Here is a 15852-nt window from a genome sequence, read left to right as displayed (position 1 = left end):
CCCTGAGGAGGGAAGAGGAGAAAGGACAATGAAATTAACATTGGGGGGAAGAGGGGAAAGTAAAGGTAGTCTGGGGAAAAAGCGGTCAGAAAGATTAATAATCTTCAGGAACAGAGAGAAAACAGCTAAGTTAGTTACTGTATGAAGAATTGACTTTTCCAAGTTTGAGGGCCAGATACACAGATTTACACCATCATTGAAGTCCATGGATCTCTGCCAGTTTAAAGCAACTGAGGTTCTGGCTCCAACCTTTTAGGAAATTAATACTCTGTTAATATTCTCCTCTAATAGAGAAGGAAGATGAGCTCACTGTTTTCCCTTTCCTTCATACTTTGTATTTGAAAACTGTTTAACTGGAAATGGGAGGCCTCAGGATGTCAGCCTGGAAAGGCTGCTATGACAAAAAGCTCTTCTCTATTTCAGGCATTTATATGTCTTCCATCAGCGGAGTATCTGAGATCAGTTTGATAACAAGTATAATGTTTCTCAAGTACTTATTTTTTCAAAATAAACTTTTTGACAGCTCTCTCTAGGGAAGATAAAATCTAGGTTCATATTTAAGGCTCTTATTCTAAAGTGCTCGTATTTCATTCTCCACGTTAGATGTCTTACAAATCATATGAAGTGCAGCCTTGCTTTTGTTTATGTAACCATTGCTTCTAATTTAAATAAGCACGTTAGCTGCAGAAACAGTGTGCAAAACTACATGGCTATGGGCCTGTTCCTGGATGTCAATAGATGTTTTGCCATGAATTTCAGTGTGACTTTTAGGAATCAGACCCAGAAGTAACTCTCTCTATCCTAATATGTCCACAGAATAGTCACAAAAATAGACAGCTTAAATACTTCAGATTGTTGCAACATCTTTGTCATGGTAAGACTAATGACCCTGAACCTCTCAGAACGCTCTCAGTAGGAACAATTGCTGTATATGTTGTGAGGTTAGCTTTGGCTTTAACGCTAACATCATTCGTGGGATGAAGCTTCTTGTACAACCCAGAGCTAAAATGCCTTTGTAAATGACAGAGAGGCCCATCTTCTCTGTAATCTTGCATGCTACTGTTTTGTGTTCAAAAAGTTTGAGTCTGGGACTACAGTACTGTACCTATACAGCCGTTAAATAGTTTTCTCTTACCTTGTCAATTTTTCACATTTAAAGATTTTTTCCAGATGCAAAGCCAAATTGTTTAATATGTCAGCTATTTCCCAATCTATAAAAATGTAATTACCAAAGACTGAGCAACTTTTGTTTGTAGATTCAACTGGATCCAACTACTTCAGAAAAAAATGAACCAAATAAGAGTTTGGATGAGGTTCAGAAAGAGCTGGAGGAAAAAAAGAGAGAAATGAAAAGAGAAATATCTGAATATCAAAGCAGACTTCTTCAAGTGGAGAAAAATCATGAGGCTCTTCTGGCAGAAGCAAACAGAAAGGTAAAGCAAACAAGAAAAGGGCACGGGGGATCTTAAGGAAGATTTGAATATTCAGCAAACAACTTATGTGTATATAATATTCCCTAAAAAGAGGTTGTCTTTGCTATAGTATTTCAAAGCACTTACTTCCGAAAATTACTATGGGGAAAAATGAATGTGCATAGTCTGTCATAAACTTAATACTTTGAATGCTGTGTTCACACATCTTCATTGGGACTACTCCAGGGAGGAAGGGCTTGTTAGAGTGGGTCTAATATTATAGTAATCTAGGTAAAGACAAAGGTTACAGCACTGGGGATTGTGAGGGAAGAGTCAATTGTGATTACATTAAAAGGAGGACGTGGCAGGATTTGAGAAGACTGAATATGAGGGAGAGAAAAGAGTTGAAGGTGACAGGATAGAGGTGTAATAATAATACTTCTATCCTAGGATTTCATTGTTTCACAAACAATTATTTAAGCCACAAAACATCTCTGTGAAGTAGGTGTCTCATTGTATCAGAGGTGATAGAGGTGGAATGTCGTGGAAATTAATAGCAAAGATATAAAGGGCCAGATTCTCTGTGTGCTGCATTGTGTGGTAGTCATCTACACCAGTGTAAAGTAACTTTGCAGTGGGGTAAATGACAACACAAGGTGCAGGGCAGCAGAATCTGACCCAAGAACTTCAGATTTGAAGAGACTGAGCTGGAGCCTGTGTGGCATCCAAGCAGAAGATTTGAGAGGCAGCTGGAGAAGTGAGAGCAAATAGAAGGGAGAACCTTGAGGAGTAGTATTTCTACATTTAGCTTAGTAAAGCAAGAATTGGAGGCTTTTAGTAGGAATGCTAATACAACTTTTAACTGCTTGGTCTTACAGAGCGCCCGTATAGATCCCATACAGAAAAGCTAGTAAAATATGAATGACAGGTCTGAACTTATGAAAACAGGAAAAAGCATGATCTGTTAGATCTGCCAATATTGTACAACACTTCGATTTGTTTAAGGATCTCTTCTCATCTTTAAGTGTAATGTTTGGCTTCTGTGAACTTAAGTCACACTGAACGTTACTGTAACTTAGTTCTATAGATTTTTCTAAATAGTTGTTATACTTTACAAATTGTACTGAAACATACAAGGCTTAAGAACACTTCAGAATATATATTTACTCAATAGTAATTAAAAAGTCCTCCTTCCTCCTTTTAAAAGAGTTGTCTGCTTATCTGCAAAAATGTGTACCTGGAAGCTTTTCAGATACTCAATGCCCTAGTTCATGTAATAAATAACCCATCTGAAATTATTTGTGTCTTTTGATTCTTTTCATTCCTATGTATTAAAAAGGTTTTGTTTTTTAAACAAGAATTCTAGTAAACTATTCTTTTTAAAATATTGTAGAATTCTTCCAGTTTTACACATAAAGCAAATTGGTCTTTCCCATTTTAAATTCAAAATAAACATTTATATTATGCAAGCTTACTGCAAAGCTCCCGCAGACAATAAGTATATTTTCCGTGTAGTATTCTGTAGGGGGCCTTTTTAAAATTGTACTAGTTATCTATTTATTTGCTTATAGAATGAAGTAGAAATTCAGGCCTGTCAAGAAAAATTGAATTCATTGGAGCAGTGTCTGAGTGAACAAAAGTTGGAAATGGAGCTGTTGAAGTCAAGTAAAGAGGAATTAAATAATTCTCTGAAAGATGCTAACCAGACAATAGAAGAACTTAAGAAAATTAAGGTATGTATTTTCTCTATAAGCTGTTTAATTTTTGACTTTCAAACTAAATTGCAATGTAGTATCTAGAAAGAGGCATAGTATAATGGTATAAGCACAGAACTAAAAGTAAAGAGCTCCGGAGCTGACCTCTGGCTTTGACTCTGCCTTAATTTCACCAACTAAAATGAAGATAATACCTTATTTGCCAGGGTCTGTACTTGAAAATTACACTGTGTTTAAACATGTCTTTTCACTCTGCCCCTAAGGTTAACCATAACTGACTGATGTGATATTAAACATAACAGTGCAGTGTCTACACTGCATGTTGTAGTCATGTTAATTAACACATTAATTAATAACTTATGAAACTTTCCAGTATAGACATGCCCCTATTGTCTTTAAATCAGTCTGATAATAGATGCTGCTACTACCTTAAGTATTAGTGTTTCATTATGTCACACTCAATTTGTGTGAGCATATCAGTTCTGATGTATGCAGAATTTCCACCTAAATTATTTAGTGATTCTTCTTATGACAGCACTATTTTTGCTAATAATTTAGATAGGAGTGTGAACAATTCCCCGTCATTGCAAAAAAATTCTGATAATGACTGTATGAAGTCTTACTTGTAACACACATAGGTTGAGTGTTTACTGCCAAGCAGAAGGGGCAAAGTTTTTAAACCTGTCCATCTAGCTGAATTTTTTCTTATCAATTCCCTCTGCATTTTCTAGCGTGCAGTCTTTTTCTACTTCCATTTGTGGTGAATGACAGACTGTAGTTCTGTGCTCTCACTTCAGAAATAAACACATCAAAAAGCACTCATGTAGCACAGTGTGGAGCTGATATTGTGGCAAGCTGGCACTGAGTTACAGAACTCACTCCATGCCCAGCTAACGGAGCATTGTGCTTGATATTTACGTATCCTGAGGTGTATTTTATAAGGCTGCTAGATATCCACCATCCATTTATTTTGGCATTCCAATGCACATAGGGTGGACAAACCTGCCTGGACCATGTGCTTTTCAGCTGGGTTTTGTCATTTGTTTATTTCGAATATTATATTCAATTATTTCTCTATCAAGGAAATCTACACGTGTAGCTTTCCAATAAACATGACTTTAATGTTTCTCTGTTGGAATTAGAAGCTGCTATAATTCAATTGTATATTACTAAGTGAACTCTATTGTACAAATGTATATTATAACTTTTGTCTGGTTTTTTAGTTGCACTGAACTTTTACTGGCAAATGAGATGCCATTAGTGAGAGTATAATGCTTAGACAGAAGAATGGAGTTTCCGATTAGCAACTAAAAATAATATTTTTATTTTATAGGTGGACAATCTGAAGTGTATAGTTCAACTGAAGAAGCAAAATGAATTTGCTTGTAGTAAAATGGAGATATGGGTGAAATCCTGTAAACAGCTAAAGCAGGAAAAAGAAATGTTGCAGAAACAAATTGATGAACATGGTGCTCTAGTAAAGGAACAAAAGCCAAGTATGTGGTAGTTTAATAAGGAAATGCTATACTAGAATGTCATTATAAGTGAATCATGATTAAGGCTGCAAATCATTCACGAAAGTCACAGTTTCTGTGACCTCTGTGAATTTTGCAGCGCTGGTGCAGCTGACCCCAGGACCACCCTGGGGAAACCCAGGAGCCAACTGCACCAGCCGCTGCTCTGGCAGCCCCAGGCAGCTGGTCCCTTGCGCTGCCCTGTGGCTGCAGTCTGGGACCAGTGGCAGCGGAACCCCTTGCCACACTCCTTCCCCCCCCGCAGCAGCATCACCCCGCTCTCTCCTTCTCCCCCCCGGCCCCCCCCCCCGCAGCAGTCTTCAGGAGCACCCCGCCTCCCAGTAGGTGAGATTTAGTCGTGGGTATTTTTAGTAAAAGTCATGGATAGGTCACGGGGACGTGACTTTTTGTTTATTGCCTGTGACCTGTCCGTGACTTTTACTTAAAATACTTGTGGCTAAAACTCAGCCTTAATCATGATCCTGTTTCTAACCTTAATGCATTCATTTATAAAACATGTTTTCAAAACATCCATTACTACATTTGATTCAGATGAGGGGCCAGATCCTCAGCTGGTGTAAATCAGTATAGCTTCTGAAGCTATGCCATTCACACCAGCTGAGAATCTGGCCCAAGATCTGTCTCCTCAAATTTCAGAGTCATCTTATATGTTATGAATATAAATTTCCAACATCTGTGTTTTGAAATCGAAAATGACCTTAGGATGAAAGGGAGCCTATTTTTTAAACAGTAGAGTGTGGTGTATATAGCTTCTTACAATGCTTTGTTTGAGACATTTACTACTGACAGAGTGTAAAATGTTGGAGTGTCTGTTCTTTCCGTTGCTGGCCATCACAACAGAGAGAATTCACATTCAGGGTATAGATGGCTGATAGTTCAGCATTCACCATGGAAAAATTTACATCTTTTAGAGTTTATACATATGTCCTTCCCAACAGCTTTTGGTGTTCTCCTGGATTGTAGATAGTGAGAGAGGAGCAGCTCTTAAAGTGTTATGCTTCAGACAGTACCTCCATATTCTAAATATCATCAGCCTGGTACTTGTTGCAGCTTTCTGGGACCAGGAAGTGCTGGAGTTTATTAACTTCAATAAATAATGTTTTTTAAGACACATACATAGGGGTTTTATTGATCACAAGCTTCAGTCATTTCAAGAGTTGTCATGGACTAAATTTAGAGTTAATGGGACAACAATTTAAAGTGAGCACCACAATGTATAAAATACTACACCTTGACTGCCATTATCTAGGGTAACTTAGGCTAGCAAATATTCATGAGTCCAATAAGCAGAATCACTAGTGGTTATAAAAAGGGATCCATATTTCTGAGGTAAGCTATATTTAATTATATAAACAAAACCTGTTAAAATAATGGTAAGGTGGTAATGTTAAGCACTTAAAAGTTAGGAAATGCCAGAATTAATGTTGCCCATGCATTGTGTGTCAGGAACAGATTCCAAAGAATTGGGGTACATGGCATCCTTACAGTAAATATGGTATCAACGGAGATCTCTTCTGTAAAGTAACCTTTACATGATGTCTGTTTTGTTTTATTTGGTATAGTTTATTGTGGTTGCACAAGGACACACCTTATGTACCTAATTAACAAATGAATGATTGAGATCATTGCGTTGTAAACTCATCTTTCCAGAGTCTCCTTAAAGTTATTTGTACAGGTAATGACTCTTTCCTTTGGTCAGGTGCTGATGAGGTTGCCAGTGCAGAAGAAATGAGGTTGAAGCTGGAAGAACTAAAAGAATCTGTAGAAGAGAAAACCAAGGAAGCAGAAGAGAACCTGGAGAAGTACTGCACTCTGATTATTAATTACTATAAACTAGAGGAAGAAAATGAGATGTTAAAAACACAGGTCTCTCTGCTGAGTGCTCAGCTGAAACAACCAGCAAATGCTGTTAATTCTCCTTCACAAAATTCAGATAATCCAGTAACACTTAACAATCAGTCAGTTACAGAGAAGAGGTCAGATGAAGACCCTATTAAGCTTTCAGGTAAAAGACAAAGATATCAAGAAATCAAGAAAGATGATGGGGAAGCAAAATCCCCTATACCAGAGACCTTATCTAAAAAAATGAAAAAGGGAACCATCTACCAACATTCACTGACCCATGAGAATACTGAGTATGAGCCAGACGGACTCCCAGAGGTGGTGAAAAAAGGTAATTGTTACTTCTTTAAAGGAGAACTGCCCACATTTGTGGGGAGTGTGTGCACGCACGCTTATCTAAACAATCATGTTATCATATGTGTGACTTGGAAGCATTGTAAAAACGTGGACATCATTGGCCGAATTCAGCCCTGGTATAGGTTGCATAACTCCATTTAACTCAACTGCTTGTCAGAGCTGAGTTTAGCCCCATATGCTTTAAAAAAGCCCTGTTGTACAATTAAGGCTATAAGGGGACAATATTTTTTGTGGTAGGTGTATGTAATTTCTAGTGGTTTTGTATTTTGGTCTGTGTGATGTCTGCCCATCTCTCCAGTTTTGTAGTAGTTGATGACAAAAGCAAAACGGCCAAAAATTCTGAAATCCAGAATCCTAATATCCGTTTGTAGTTTTGAAAATCAGTCTAGATAAATTTTGTTGACTTTGGGACTCCTCCAAAAACTTTGCAAAAGCAGAGTTGCAAAACTCTGGCAAAAAGAGAGGGATTCCAGGCCCAGTCATTCCCAATATAAAACACCTTTTTCTTCTGGTTGATAGGAAGGGGGAATATTTTTGATTAAACATTTTTGACTAAATGTTTTTTCATTGAAATATGCTGTATTGTCAAAGCCAAAATGTTTCACGGAGATGTATTGATTCTGACAAAGTTTTAACTGGGAAGGTTTCTGAGGTGCAAAGTGGACTCTTGCAGGGAGGAAGGCCCCCAAATTGAAAAGCTGATGTTTTTGATACAATTTCATTTTGTGAAAACATTTGAAAGGCTTTTGTTTTCATTCCAATTCAGGAAAAAAACCGAATTCTGAAACCTCGAAAGGTGTCGCAAAACAGAATTGTCACTCTCTGGCCAGCTCTACTTAGAACAATATAAAAGACATCATTTTCAGATGGAAATGATTTTCCAGTTAATGGTGTCCCTTTAAAGGAAAAAGGGAACATTTCTTGGGGAAAACTCTTTTCGCCATTTTAGTAGAGTTGTTCCATAGATTCATAGATACTAAGGTCAGAAGGGACCATTCTGATCATCGAGTCCGACCTCCTGCACAGCGCAGGCCACAGAATCTCACCCACCCACTCCTACGAAAAACCTCACCTATGTCTGAGCTATTGAAGTCCTCAAATCATGGTTTAAAGACTTCAAGGAGCAGAGAAGCCTCCCTCAACTCACCCATGCCCCATGCTACAGAGGAAGGCGAAAAATCTCCAGGGCTTCTCCAATCTGCCCTGGAGGAAAATTCCTTCCCGACCCCAAACACGGTGATCAGCTAAACCCCGAGCACATGGGCAAGATTCACCAGCCAGACACCACAGAAAATTCTTTCCTGGGTAACTCAGATCCCATCCATCTAATATCCCATCTCAGGAGATTAGGCCTATTTACCCTGAACATTTAAAGATCAATTACTTACCAAAATCCCATTATCCCAGCATACCATCTCCTCCATAAACTTATCGAGTAGAATCTTAAAACCAGATAGACCTTTTGCCCCCACTGCTTCCCTTGGAAGGCTATTCCAAAACTTCACTCCTCTGATGGTTAGAAATCTTCGTCTAATTTCAAGTCTTAAGCTTCCTGGTGGCCAGTTTATACCCATTTGTTCTTGTGTCCACATTGTGCTGAGCTGAAATAATTCCTCTCCCTCTCCTGTATTTATCCCTCTGATATATTTATAGAAAGCAATCATATCTCCCCTCAACCTTCTTTTAGTTAGGCTAAACAAGCCAAGCTCCTTAAGTCTCCTTTCATAAGACAAGTTTTCCATTCCTCGGATCATCCTAGTAGCCCTTCTCTGTACCTGCTCCAGCTTGAATTCATCCTTTTTAAACATGGGAGACCAGAACTGCACACAGTATTCTAGGTGAGGTCTCACCAGTGCCTTGTATAATGGTACTAAAACATCCTTATCCCTACTGGAAATGCCTCTCCTGATGCATCCCAAAACCGCATTAGCTTTTTTCACAGCCATATCACATTGGCAGCTCATAGTCATCCTATGATCAACCAGTACTCCAAGGTCCTTCTCCTCTTCTGTTACTTCTAATTGATGCGTCCCCAATTTATAACTAAAATTCTTGTTGTTAATCCCTAAATGCATAACCTTACACTTCTCACTATTAAATTTCATCCTATTACTATTACTCCAGTTTACAAGGTCATCCAGATCCTCCTGTATAATATCCCGATCCTTCTCTGAATTGGCAATATCTCCCAGCTTTGTATCATCTGCAAACTTTATTAGCACACTCCCACTTTTTGTGCCAAGGTCAGTAATAAAAAGATTGGTCCCAAAACCGATCCCTGAGGAACTCCACTGGTAACCTCCCTCCAGCCTGACAGTTCGCCTTTCAGTAGGACCCGTTGCAGTCTCCCCTTTAACCAATTCCTTATCCACCTTTTGATGTTCATATTGATCCCCATCTTCTCCAATTTAACTAAGAATTCCCCATGTGGCACGGTATCGAACGCCTTACTGAAATCTAGGTAAATTAGATCCACTGCATTTCCTTTATCTAAAAAATCTGTTACCTTTTCAAAAAAGGAGATTAGGTTGGTTTGGCACGATCTACCTTTTGTAAAACCATGTTGTATTTTGTCCCATTTACCATTGACTTCAATGTCCTTAACTAATTTCTCCTTCAAAGTTTTTTCCAGGACCTTGCATACTACAGATGTCAAACTAACTGGCCTGTAGTTACCCGGATCACTTTTTTTTCCTTTCTTAAAAATAGGAACTATATTAGCAATTCTCCAATCATTCGGTACTACTCCTGAGTTTACAGATTCATTACAAATTCTTGCTAATGGGCTTGCAATTTCAGGTGCCAATTCCTTTAATATTCTTGGATGAAGATTATCTGGGCCCCCCGATTTAGTCCCATTAAGCTGTTTGAGTTTCGCTTCTACCTCAGATATGGTAATATCTACCTCTATATCCTCATTCCCATTTGTCATGCTACCATTATCCCTAAGATCCTCTTTAGCCTTATTAAAGACTGAGGCAAAGTATTTGTTTAGATATTGGGCCATGCCGAGATTATCTTTAACCTCCCCTCCATCCTCAGTGTTAAGCGGCCCCACTTCTTCTTTCTAAGTTTTCTTCTTATATATATGGCTATAGAACCTTTTACTATTGGTTTTAATTCCCTTTGCAAGGTCCAACTCTACTCGACTTTTAGCCCGTCTCACTTTATCCCTACATGTTCTGACCTCAATAAGGTAGCTTTCCTTGCTGATCCCTCCCATCTGCCACTCCCTGTATGCTTTCTGCTTCTTCTTAATCACCTCTCTAAGATGCTTGCTCATCCAGCTTGGTCTACAACTCCTTCCTATGAATTTTTTCCCCTTTCTTGGGATACAGGCTTCTGATAGCTTCTGCAACTTTGATTTAAAGTAATCCCAGGCCTCCTCTACCTTTAGATCCATAAGTTCTTCAGTCCAATCCACTTCCCTAACTAATTTCCTTAATTTTTGAAATCAAAAACTCTAGTTGCAGATTTATTTTTGTTAATCCTTCCGTTCAGTTTGAACTGAATTAGCTCATGATCACTTGAGCCAAGATTGTTCCTTATAACCATTTCTTCTATGAGGTCCTCGCTACTCACCAAAATTAAATCTAAAATGGCATCTCCTCTAGTCGGTTCAGCAACTACTTGATGAGGGAATCCATCAGCTATCGCATCTAGGAAAATCTGAGCCCTATTATTATTACTAGCACTAGTCCTCCAGTCTATATCTGGGAAGTTAAAGTCTCCCATGATCACGCAGTTTCCATTAGTATTTACTTTATTAAAAACATTAAAAAGGGCTCTATCCATATCCAAATTAGATCCCGGAGGTCTATAGCACACCCCAAGCACTATCTTAGGAGAGGCTTTACTAGTTATCTTCCCCAATGTAATTTTTGCCCAGACGGACTCTGTCTTATCCATTGCATTGCTTCTTATTTCTTTACATTCTACCTCATCATTGATATACAATGCTACTCCACCACCTTTACCTTTGTTTCTGTCTTTCCTAAACAGCACATACCCTTCAATACCTGTAGTCCAGTCATGACTACTATTCCACCATGTTTCTGTTATCCCTATAATATCTGGTTTCACTTCCTGCACCAGTAGCTCTAGTTCCTCCATTTTGTTACCTAGGCTCCTCGCATTGGTGTACAAACATCTTAATTTTTGCTGTTTGGCCTCGCTCGCATTTTGTACCTTATTAGGCACAATCATTCTACAGCCAGTATAACCTATTAGACTAGTATCCTACCCACGGCTGTATCCTTTCTTACTACCTCTTCTTCCCTCTCAATGCTAAAATCTGGCGTGGAGATTACCTGGACATCTCCCCCTAATTCCTAGTTTAAAGCTCTCTTTATCAGTTGTGCCAGCCTTGATCCTAGAAGTCTATTTCTTCCCTACTCAGATGAAGTCTATCCCGAGAGAACTGTCCTCTGTCCGTGAATGCCTCTCAGTGGCCAGGGATCAACACCCTTGCCTGAGTTCGTATATAAAATTCTGGAAACACAAAATAGTCTAATAATTCTCCAATTATATTTTATTCAGAGAGTAACTGCCATTTTACTTTCTTATATTATTATCCATTGTCATCTCCATCTTGAAATGAGCAAGATCAAATTGATTATAACAATACAGTAATTTAATCAACTGTGGTTAATGGAAGCTGTTTATTTTTCAGGATTTGCTGATATTCCTGTTGAGAAAATCAGTCCTTATGTTTTGCGTAGAACAACTCTAAACCTAAGGACCAGTCCCCGCCTTGCTGCCCAAAGCCAAAGATTGTCACCATGTGCCCAAAGTTTACAAAAAGGCAGTTCATATAATCTTGGGGAGATCTCTAAACCGACAGCTGGTGGCAGCAAATCACAAAAGGTAACTAATCTTAAAAATGTATCTAAATGTGCAAGGCATGGGAAATCCACATTATGTATTTATCTATCCAAATGAATTTGAAGATATGCCGTGGTATATCTGCCATGAATACACTGAAGACAAGGTCATAAATGTAAATACAATGAATAAAGCTTGGCATAAAAGATCTGGGCATAATGGTAAACTTAAAATTGTTATGATCAAATCTGTGATCTCATGCCAAGTGCTCATTAACTTGGTAAATGGAAATGAGGTAAATCTTCCCACTTTAATGCTCATCGCAAATATTTGATTATTTCTTGAAAGACCTGGATGCTTAGAGCAGGGTGTGTATGCGTGCATGCATATATGGATTACACGCAAAAGCACTCCAAAGTTTGGATATGCCAGAATTAAGGCTCCTTGTCCCAGTCTCTCTGCTCAGCCAGTCCCAATTTTCCTCTCCTCCCCTTAGCTCTGTCTTCTCTCACATTTCTCCCCCTCCCTTTTCTCACAACCTTCCAGTCCTAGCCTTGCCTACCAGCTCCCTGTCCTTAGCCCCCTTCCCCCTCCATTCCAGTCCCAGTCTTGCCAAAATCCTTGTCCCAGTCTGCCCTATCTCCCCCTGCCCCTTTTGCCCCCTCTGCATTTGAGTCCAGTATCTTCCTCCTCGACTGTGCTTCTGCACCAGCTTGGAGGGGTCATTGGGAGTACAGGAGAGAGAGGTTCCTGCTCTCAGTTCTGGTTCCTGGCCCAAAGAAGCTGGGATGAGCAGTTGTAGGAAAACTCTGGCTTTGACCCCTGTAGGCCTGGGCTGGAGCATAGTCAGTTGCTCTCTGGGGATGGCACAGTGCTGTGTTTTCACATCCAGGAGCTGTGGGGAAATGGCACATGTGCAGTCACTCTCTCTGGGGAATAGCTCATGCAGAGTTTGGTTAGCACTAAGAGCTGTGTGAGATTCAAGTATACTCAGCGAGGGAGAAATCTTCAGAGATTTTAGCTGCTAAAAATCTAAGAATTCTCTCTACTGAGCATCTGTGAACCGTGATTTTTTTCAAAGGCTTATAACTTGGCCAAATTTGGGCAGGTTTTCATGAGGATGGCAAAAGGCACATTCTCTGACACAAAGGCAACCCCCTGCAAATTACAAGTCCCTGCTCCAACGCATAGGTGCATTTAGAGCTTTTCAAAGAAAAGTTGCCAGAATATTTTAATATGAGAAAAATGTATATTTTCCTAGCCTTGATCCTGGGAATAGCTTAACCATTTTGGCTGAAATTCTGCCTCTGCCCCCCACCCCTAAAGAAAAAGAGCATGAGGCAGACATAAGGCATGGAAAATTTCAGCCCAAACAATTAAGGTTTGTAAAGTTTTACAAGCAACAGAAAACAGTCTTGTAATGGGAGGAGTCAGGTAACCTTAATAATAAGTGATGCTACTTAGCTTTGCCCTTAATATATATTGGTAACAATTTTGTTTTTGCTGTTGCATTGCTGAGAACATAGCCAATTTAAACAACACACAAAATCATTCTTTAAATAAGTCTCTACAAAAACAATCATACTTCAACAAATTGTTTAAAGAGATATTCTGTTCCCAGAGTTTTCATTTTTAGGGCCAGACCCTGAAGTCTTTTCTCAGTCCTTATGCAAACTTGATCTTTATTTTTTTTCCTTTGCTTTTTATTATTGAAGACACTGGAATGAAAACTGATCTCTTTCTTTGGAAGTTCTGGTACTGAACTTTTGTCTTAATGCTTGTATTGTGATAGCCTCAACCAGACACTGGAAACTGCATGTCTGCAATCTGAGATTTTGCCCATTGCTAGAAAAACACTGTTAGAGTGAAGGAACAATTAGAGAGGTGGCACACTATCTCTACAACTCTTAGATCTAAAAAGTCCTGATTCTCATCTCTCACACAGGACCCACATCAGTGTAAGTGGGCTCAGAACTGGGGCCAATTACCTATACTATCAAAAGCTTTGGCATTCAGGTTTCAATTGTCGTGAAGCACACATTTATAACTAATGAAGTTTTAGCTAACTGATGCTAAAATCATATCAATTTGGTGGGGAATGCAGGGGAGACGAGGAAAATTGTAATAGCAGTGGGGACTGGAATTTGAGATAACCAAAGGTATAAATATTGTGAAATTTTTTTCAGCCGTTTTACAAAGCTAGTGTTGAACAGCACAACAAAAATATTGTGAAGATTATGTTAAACATTTAGAATGACATGACATTCTATTGAAAATTTCATAATACATCTGGACAAGGTATCCTCTGCAGGCCAGCGTAAATGCTTCAGGACTAAACAACTTTTTCAAGTGCTATTATATTTACAGAATAAACTACAGTACATTTACAAATACATTATGAAATATCAGTAATTAAACTTAAATTACATGTCTCAAAATACAGTTCTGCAGATTAGTGATTGAGCAAGAAGAGACTAGACAAGGAACTACTGTGTACTACTCCTTAGCTTTGCCTACACCTTGTTATATCATGTGACTTGCCATCCGTAAAACACAGATGATAATGCCCATTCTAAACTTGAACGTGGTGAGGAATAGGTAGTTGCTGTAAAGCATTCTGTATAGCACTGCTGTATTTTCAAAGTGATAAATATAAACATTGAAGATTCTTGCTTTTAGAGTGTGTCTGCTAATTCATGCTATTCGGTCGCTTGGAATGGGTCTCTCACTTCCTACTGTTAATTAACAAGGTTCTCCCATACCACTAAAGCATAAGACTTTTTTTGTTTGTGTTGCAGGTAGATGATACTCAACAGTGTCAAGCAGAAACCGCTATTGAACCCATGGAATCTAGTTTAAGATCTCCTCTTTGCATAAATAAGCAACCCACAAAAGCTGTTGCTGAGATCTCTAGGGAGAATCTTAACACCCACAAAGGCAGATGTTCCTTGAGCACACAAACATTACCTCATCAAAATGAACAAGAAGAAAACTGTATGGTACAGTAAACCTGCAGTTATATCACTTCAGATCAAAATAACCTTTGGAAGATCAATAGTTTTCATGACTAGGAATGAAAACTATATGCCCGCTATTTTTTGTCAAAAGCATTTGTATACTACTTTGAACACTAAATCATTTGTACAGGACTTGTTGTTAAACACTTACTGATATCTGTGTCAGTAAAGCTATGTTGAAAGAATGGACATATCCATTTTTATTTCTCAATATGTTGGTAATGTAGGTGATCGTTGTACAATGTTCTGTAAATAGTTCTATAGAAACTTGTTTGAAATAAAGTTTAATAGAAATGCAGTTAAATACCAAACCACACATTACATTACATTAGCAGTATGTGTGACCATGTCTTTTCATGATAAAATCTTCCCGTCTCTTTGGAGGTCGGCCGAGTGATCATTTCAGTTCCCGTGGGTACCACTCAGCAACAGCTGCAGTCCATCGATTGTCAGTGAGCCTCACTATATGCCCAGCCCATCGCATTTTACTATGCCTGCTCTCAACAACGACATCCTGCATTCCACTCTGCTGTCTGATCACTTCATGGAGACTCGGTCGTGGATTGAAATTCCCAGAATTCTTCTTTCCATTGCCCTCTCCGTGACAGACAGTTGCTGCTCCTCTGTCAGTGCCTGTGTTTTGCTGCCATACAACATTGCAGTACTGTTGAGTTGAAGAGGCTGGTGCGTGTTGCCTTGATGATTTTTCCTTGAGAACATCCTTGATAGAAATGAATGCGCACCAAAGTGCTTTCTTTCTTTGCGAGAGTTCACCATCCTGATCGTGGCACATGTTAATTTCTTGGCCCAAATAGACATATTGCTCTACTTCTTCTATTTGTTCTCCCTTGATTGTTATTTGGACTTTTGGCAAGGTATCAAACAGCATAAATTTAGTTTTAGAGTGGTTAATTTTCAGTCTGACTTGGCTGTTTTTTCTGTTGAGTTCTCGCAGCATTTTCTGTAGTTTGATAGTATTTTTGGCAATCAACACAATATAGTCCGTGAATCCAAGATGGTTAAACCGTTCTCCGTTGATGCTGATTCCACCCTTCTAATTCGTGTGCCTCATTACCATTTCAAGGCAAGCTGTGAAGAGTTTGGGTGAAACCATGTCGCCTTGTTTCACACCATTCTTAACTGGGATGTG

General features: G+C 38.9%; 1 protein-coding gene across 2 annotated transcripts in view; it reads left to right on the top strand.

Annotated features, from left to right (window-relative positions):
- The window catches only part of CENPF (centromere protein F), an 80790-nt gene extending 65176 nt beyond the window's left edge, over positions 1-15614 (top strand). For both annotated transcript variants that reach the window (XM_043511756.1, XM_038397357.2), the window contains 6 exons: positions 1257-1433; positions 2984-3145; positions 4461-4623; positions 6362-6835; positions 11534-11727; positions 14484-15614. In XM_043511756.1, the coding sequence (XP_043367691.1) occupies positions 1257-1433; positions 2984-3145; positions 4461-4623; positions 6362-6835; positions 11534-11727; positions 14484-14693 (1380 nt within the window). In that variant the 3' untranslated portion in view covers positions 14694-15614. The remainder of the gene's footprint in view (positions 1-1256; positions 1434-2983; positions 3146-4460; positions 4624-6361; positions 6836-11533; positions 11728-14483) is intronic.
- The last annotated feature ends 238 nt before the right edge of the window (positions 15615-15852 follow it).

The sequence above is a fragment of the Dermochelys coriacea genome, chromosome 3 (assembly GCF_009764565.3).
Source record: "Dermochelys coriacea isolate rDerCor1 chromosome 3, rDerCor1.pri.v4, whole genome shotgun sequence".
Classification (NCBI taxonomy): Eukaryota; Metazoa; Chordata; order Testudines; family Dermochelyidae; genus Dermochelys; species Dermochelys coriacea.
The sequence above is the reverse complement of the archived record's forward strand: the minus strand, read 5'-3'. Positions and strand labels throughout refer to the sequence as shown.